The sequence below is a fragment of the Danio rerio genome, chromosome 11, assembly GCF_052040795.2.
Source record: "Danio rerio strain M-AB ecotype USA chromosome 11, GRCz13ab, whole genome shotgun sequence".
NCBI lineage: Eukaryota > Metazoa > Chordata > Actinopteri > Cypriniformes > Danionidae > Danio > Danio rerio.
In genome coordinates this window covers 44,822,928-44,829,576 of record NC_141031.1, presented here as the reverse complement: position 1 = coordinate 44,829,576, position 6,649 = coordinate 44,822,928, and the positions used below count along the sequence as shown (strand labels likewise).

At 32.0% G+C, this 6,649-nt stretch overlaps 1 protein-coding gene and 1 long non-coding RNA gene across 3 annotated transcripts; one reads left to right on the top strand and one right to left on the bottom strand.

The window, feature by feature from the left end:
- Positions 1 to 651: 651 nt before the first annotated feature.
- On the bottom strand, positions 652 to 3,553 carry LOC147841897 (uncharacterized). The gene is made up of 3 exons (XR_015503054.1): positions 2,205 to 3,553; positions 1,528 to 1,909; positions 652 to 1,344 (listed from the first exon to the last, which is right to left on the bottom strand). It is a non-coding gene; the product is annotated as an uncharacterized LOC147841897 (long non-coding RNA).
- Positions 652 to 5,537, top strand: her2 (hairy-related 2). 2 transcript variants are annotated; one of them, XM_087271797.1, is made up of 2 exons: positions 652 to 746; positions 4,859 to 5,537. In XM_087271797.1, the coding sequence occupies exons 1-2, from the start codon at positions 696 to 698 to the stop codon at positions 5,207 to 5,209; spliced, it is 402 nt and encodes a 133-aa protein (XP_087127923.1). In that variant the 5' UTR covers positions 652 to 695; the 3' UTR covers positions 5,210 to 5,537.
- The last annotated feature ends 1,112 nt before the right edge of the window (positions 5,538 to 6,649 follow it).

Below are 6,649 nucleotides of genomic sequence, written 5' to 3'. Positions count from 1 at the left end.
AGCAATAATGACTGAAAGCATTATTATGAAACTACATACTAAAAGAGAGCAGTTTTTAAAAATTTTAATAAACACTTGACAACATATTAACATTTAATTAATGCCACATTGATTAATATATATATATATATATATATATATATATATATATATATATATATATATATATATATATATATATATATATATATATATATATATATATATATAGTTGTTTTATGTCTGTGCATGTGTTAATTAAGGACTAAGCATCTAGTCATTCATTGTTTGCTTTCAAACTATTGTTGAAACTCGTTTCGTAAGATTTTGCGCGGGAAGCGTTTGAAAGTTCTCCTAATCTCTATTCACCGCATTGATCATGTATTTTCCCGCCGGAACAGCCGCGCACGCTGTCAAAGGCTCGTGCACTCCGGCAATTTCACGCTTCCCCATTTACAACACACAAACACACTTTCTCACACACTCTTTCTCACACACACACTCCAGCTGTTTGAGCGCGCACCTCCATTGTTTCCCAGCAATGCAGGATCAGGCTAATTTAAACTTTTCCCATTGAACCTTCAGCCTTGCTCTGATTGGCGCAAAAGTGTGGGAAAGGAGAGCATCTCTGTCAGTCAGGGCGTATTTAAGTCACCGGAGAAAAACAGCAGCAGAAACACTCACGCGAGCTCTGACAGCACATAAACACACCAGCAATGACACCAACTGTCTGCAAAGCCACTCACACGGGAAAAGAAAGAACTAAAGTAAGTGTTTACCTTCTTTTCTAAAATAACTAACTTTTATTTAAAGTAATGTTTTGAATTGAGGTAAAGTTGGTTTTATGATAAAATAATTTCAGAAAATAATTTGCAAACTTGAAATAGGGAAATCATAGTAGCAGTCAATGACTATTTTAAGTACAGCATCGTTCACAGTCAATTAAATAGTGCTAATGTTGTTTTGAAGTCATGCTAACATGCTATTTTATATCTAATATTCAAAGTAGCATCGTATAACAGTATAGAGACCGTTTAGTTGTCACTTTAAAAATTGAAGAAATAAGTGAATATAAAAACTTTACTTCAAAATGCTTATTTATTTATTTATAACTCCTTATTAAAATAATTTCAGAATAAAACTCTGTGCAAACTTTAAATAAGGAAATCATATTAGCAGCCAATAACTATGAAAGTAAAATATTGTTCAGTCAATTAAATAGGGCTAATTTTGTTTTGAAGTCAAGCTAACATGCTATTTCAGACCTAATGTTCAAAGTAGCCTCGTAAACATTTTAGAAACCCTGCCACAAGTTGTCATTTTAAAATAATGAAGGAAAGTGTGAATATAAAACCAGCTTTACCTCTATATATACACACACACACACACACACAGTCAATTAAATAGTGCTAATGTTGTTTCAAAGTCATGCTAACATGCCATTTCAGACCCAATATTCAAAATAGCATCATATAACACTATAGAGACTGTCACAAGTTGTCACTTTAAAAAAAATGAAGGAATAAGGGAATATAAAAACAACTTTACCTTAATGTTTATATATTTTCGCAAATTCGGACATTCTCCTTGATAAAATAATCCAGAATATAACTCTTTGCAAACTTTAAATACGGAAATCATATTAGCAGCCCATAACTATCAAAGTAACATATTGTTCACAGTCAATTAAATAATGCTAATGTTGTTTTGAAGTCATGCTATTGTGCTATTTCAGACCTAATATTCAAAGTAGTGTGCTAAACATCATAGAAACGTCACAAGTTGTCACTTAAAAAAATGAAGTAATGTGTGAATATAAAACCAACTTTACCTCAATATGTTATATATATAGATAGATAGATTTTTACTTGCCCTGCCAAAATTTTTTACTGGCTCCACCAAAAAAGAAAAAAAAAGGAGATGTTAATAGCTATTTTTACAAAAAACAGAAATGTGCGCACATCTAGAAAAATCTTGAAGGCAGGTGCACGATCAAAAAACAAACATAAGTAGCAAAAGATTCAAAGTAAATCGGCACACTGCCACTTTAGCTCTCAAAAAAATTTTATTTGTCAAAATTACAAAAGCACTACGTTTCGACCGACATGGTCCTGATGAAGACCATGTCGGTCGAAACGTAGTGCTTTTGTAATTTTGACAAATAAAATTTTTTTGAAAGCTAAAGTGGCAGTGTGCCGATTTACTTTGAATCTTTTGCTAATAGCTATTTTTAGCCACATATTTTAAATAATGTGTCAAAAATAATGTCTGTGAATCTAGAACTTTAATACTTAAAAAAGTTAATAAATGTATAATGAGCAAAATTCAAAGTGTTTTGCAAACAAAAACAGCAGTATGGAAAATGTGGAGGTATTTTATTGCAGTTCAAAATTATTTAAAAAAAATAAAAGGTGGCTGACTTGTCAAACTGACGGCAAATTGTGCAAAACATTACTTATTTTTTTTTGTCATGTTGTTTCCACGTAAATGTTTGCTTCCAAGATGTTAGAAACAGACATTTTCTTTTAGCCTTATAATTTGATGTTGCCGCCATGTTGCCGTTTCTTCGATGTACTGATTGTCACCAGGTTATGTGAACAAAATAGCGTGCTCAAAACATCAAATCACATAAGAGGAACTGAAAAGCAACATGGCGTTTACGACATCACAGAGAAGATAGCATTTAAAGACCTAAAAGCACAAACTTAAAATGCAAGCAATTGACAAATATTCGCAGGCAAATTAAACTGTAGTGACAAGGCAGCACTGTCCCAATCGGGCCAGTAATGATCCTTTCTACTGTCCCAAGCGCCTCGCACACCCAGACCTTCTCTTAAATAAAAATAATTTCAGGAAATAGCTCTTTGCAAACTTTAAATAGGGAAATCATTCATACCATTTTGAGGGATGTGAACAAAAACAATGGTCCTAGTATTTTCCTGTTTTACATTTTTTAATTTCTATAGCTTCTGATAATCCAAAAAGAGCCACATATTGATAATGTTATGATAGCTGTTTAAACAGTAAGTTATAATTGAATTGCCTCTTATAGTCATGAAGAAGTTAGATAACAAGCAGAAAATGTTCATGGGCCAATGACATGACCACATTGAAATGGTCTAATAGCAGCCAATGACTATCAAACCAACATTGTTGTCAATTAAATAATGCTAATGTTGTCAAAGTCATGCTAACATGCCATTTCAGATTCAAAGTAGCATGGTAAACATTATAGAAACCGTGTCACATGTTGTCACTTAAAAAAAAATTAAGGAATAAGTGAATATAAAAACAACTTAACCTCAATATGTTTATATATTTTCGCAAATTCAGACCTTCTCCTTAATACAATAATTCAGAAAATAACTTTTTGCAAACTTTAAATAGGTAAATCATATAAGCAGCCAATAACTATCAAAGTAACATATTGTTCACAGTCAATTAAATAGCGCTAATGTTGTTTTGAAGTCATGCTAACATGCTAGAAGTAGTGTGCTAAACATCAGAGACCGTGTCACAAGTTGTCACTTTAAAAAAATTAAGTAATGTGTGAATATAAAAACCAACTTTACCTCAATATATATATATATATATATATATATATATATATATATATATATATATATATATATATATATATATATATAATAATTTATAAAATTTTGAGGGTTGTAAACAAAAACAATGGTCCAGCGTATTTTTCGGTTTTACATTTTTAATTTCTATAGCTTCTGATAATCCAAAAAGAGCCACATATTGATAAATAATGTTATGATAGCTGTTTAAACAGTAAGTTATAATTGAATTGCCTCTTATAGTCATGAAGTAGTTAGATAACAAGCAGAAAATGTTCATGGGCCAATGACATGACCACATTAGAATGGTCTAATTGCAGCCAATGACTATCAAAACAACATTGTTCAGTCAATTAAATAATGCTAATGTTGTTTTGAAGTCATGCTAACATGCCATTTCAGATTCAAAGTAGCATGGTAAACATTATAGAAACCGTGCCACATGTTGTCACTTAAAAAAAATTAAGGAATAAGTGAATATAAAAACAACTTAACCTCAATATGTTTATATATTTTCGCAAATTCAGACCTTCTCCTTAATACAATAATTCAGAAAATAACTTTTTGCAAACTTTAAATAGGTAAATCATATAAGCAGCCAATAACTATCAAAGTAAAATATTGTTCACAGTCAATTAAATAGCGCTAATGTTGTTTTGAAGTCATGCTAACATGCTAGAAGTAGTGTGCTAAACATCAGAGACCGTGTCACAAGTTGTCACTTTAAAAAAATTAAGTAATGTGTGAATATAAAACCAACTTTACCTCAATATATATATATATATATATATATATATATATATATATATATATATATATATATATATATATATATAAAATCATTTATACCATTTTGAGGGATGTAAACAAAAACAATGGTCCCCCTCCCAACGTATTTTTCGGTTTTACATTTTTAATTTCTATAGCTTCTGATAATCCAAAAAGAGCCACATATTGATAAATAATGTTATGATAGATGTTTAAACAGTAAGTTATAATTGAATTGCCTCTTATAGTCATGAAGTAGTTAGATAACAAGCAGGAAATGTTCATGGGCCAATGACATGACCACATTGAAATGGTCAATTAGTTTACAGTCAATTAAACAATGCTAATGTTGTATTAAAGTCATGCTAACATCCCATTTCTGATTCAAAATAGCATGGAAAACATTATAGAAACCGTGTCACATGTTGTCACTTTAAAAAAATGAAGTAATGTGGTAAAACTTTACCACAATATGTTAACGTTACCTCAATATGTTTTGAGTGTTTACTAACCAAACTTTTACCTTCTCTTTCCAGCTGAGGAAACCGGTGGTGGAGAAGATGCGCAGAGATCGCATCAACAAATGCATCGAGCAGCTTAAAATCCTACTTAAAACCGAAATAAAGGCCAGTCAGCCCTGTTCTAAACTAGAAAAAGCTGATATACTAGAGAGGGCTGTTATTCACCTGAAGAACACCGCTGATGCGCATGCGCGGAGCTACTCGGAAGCGCATGCGCAGAGCTATGCTGACGGATATTCAAGATGCATTGAGGAAACGGCGCGATTTCTGTCAGCTCACAAACAAACCCAAAAACACTCTAAACCTGTTGACAGCTGTCAGATCACGTCAGAAATCGCCAAGCATGGATTGTGGAGACCCTGGTGACCTTTCTTAATTAAAGCCAAACGTGTTGTTTTTATAAAACGTCGACGTAGACAGCAGCTGTCCTGACGCATAGAATGTACAAGTCTACCCCATGTCTGAGTCTGAGAGCACCTGTATATCTATTGCTTTACTTCACGCGCGTGGAGATGAACTTTTATTTACATATTGTAAAAATGAGGGTTATATGGCACCCCAGTACGTTTCTGCTGAAATCTTCTTTTTAATGAGATGTGTAGCCTGCAGAGGTGTTGAATCTGTCATATTGACGGAATGTTTAAGTATCTCATGTTGAGTTGAAACCAAAACAAAAAATAAAGTCTCACTACTATTTCTGCTTGTTTGTTTTTTACGTGGTCCTAATGTGGATACTACTACAAGCTCATGTTTTAAGTAGTACACACTGTAAAAAAAAAACAGTCATGACAATGTATGTAACATTAATTTAACTTAAATTATAAAGTTAATCTGGTTTAAACGTTTTTTTTTAGTAAACTAATTTTACACCCTTTAGAACAAAATTATGTTCCTAAAAAGTTTCTGGAAAATGTAAAAGTATGTTTTCACAGTTCTTGTGGCTCCTATAAATGAGACCAATTATAATAATAATATTTAACACCCTTTAAGAATATACAGTCTAAGTCAGAATAATTAGCCCCCCTGAATTATTCGCCCCCGTTTATTTTTTCCCCCAATTTGTATTTTACAGAGAGATTTCAGCACATTTCTAAACATAATAGTTTTAATAACTCATTTCTGATAAATGATTTATTTTATCTTTGCCACGATGACAGTAAATAATATTTGACTAGATATTTTAGAAAGAAATTAGGGGGAAAAATCAAACAGGGGGCTTTCTAATTTATAATTCAGACTTCAACTGTATATCTTTGAACGTGCTCACAATGTGAACTATTTTTAAATACACACTGTAAAAAATACATACAATAAAAAGTCATGACAACGTACGTTTTTACATTACTCCATTTATAAAGTTAATCAGGTTTCATCATATTTTATTAGGTTAAACAAATTTTAACTTGATGTTAAAGTGTCAGCCTGTGATAAGTCAGCTTAACTGACATAATTTACAGGTTTCTGCAGGGTCTTAAACAGTCTTCAAATGTTTTAAATCTCAAAATCAAAATTTTAGGCCTTACAAATTCTAAAATTTACTCAAATATTGTGTTTCAAGTCATATCTTTTTAAACAGGTCTTAATTTTTCTTTTTTCTTGTATTGCAGAGGTGTCAAACTCAATTCCTGGAGGGCTGAAGCCCTGCACAGTTTAGTTCCAACCCTGCTCCAACACACTTACCTGTAGGTTTCAAACAAGCCTGAAGGACTCAATTAGTTTGATCAGGTGTGTTTAATTAGGGTTGGAACTAAGCTGTGCAGAGCTGCGGCCCTTTTGGAACCGAGTTTGACACCTGTGTTGTATTGC

Bases quoted from the DNA above. Each gene is read 5' to 3' on its own strand.
- her2 (XM_087271797.1), top strand. From the start codon at position 696: ATGACACCAACTGTCTGCAAAGCCACTCACACGGGAAAAGAAAGAACT. The intron at 747-4,858 runs GTAAGTGTTTAC...TTCTCTTTCCAG, and splicing joins CGGGAAAAGAAAGAACTAAA to CTGAGGAAACCGGTGGTGGA.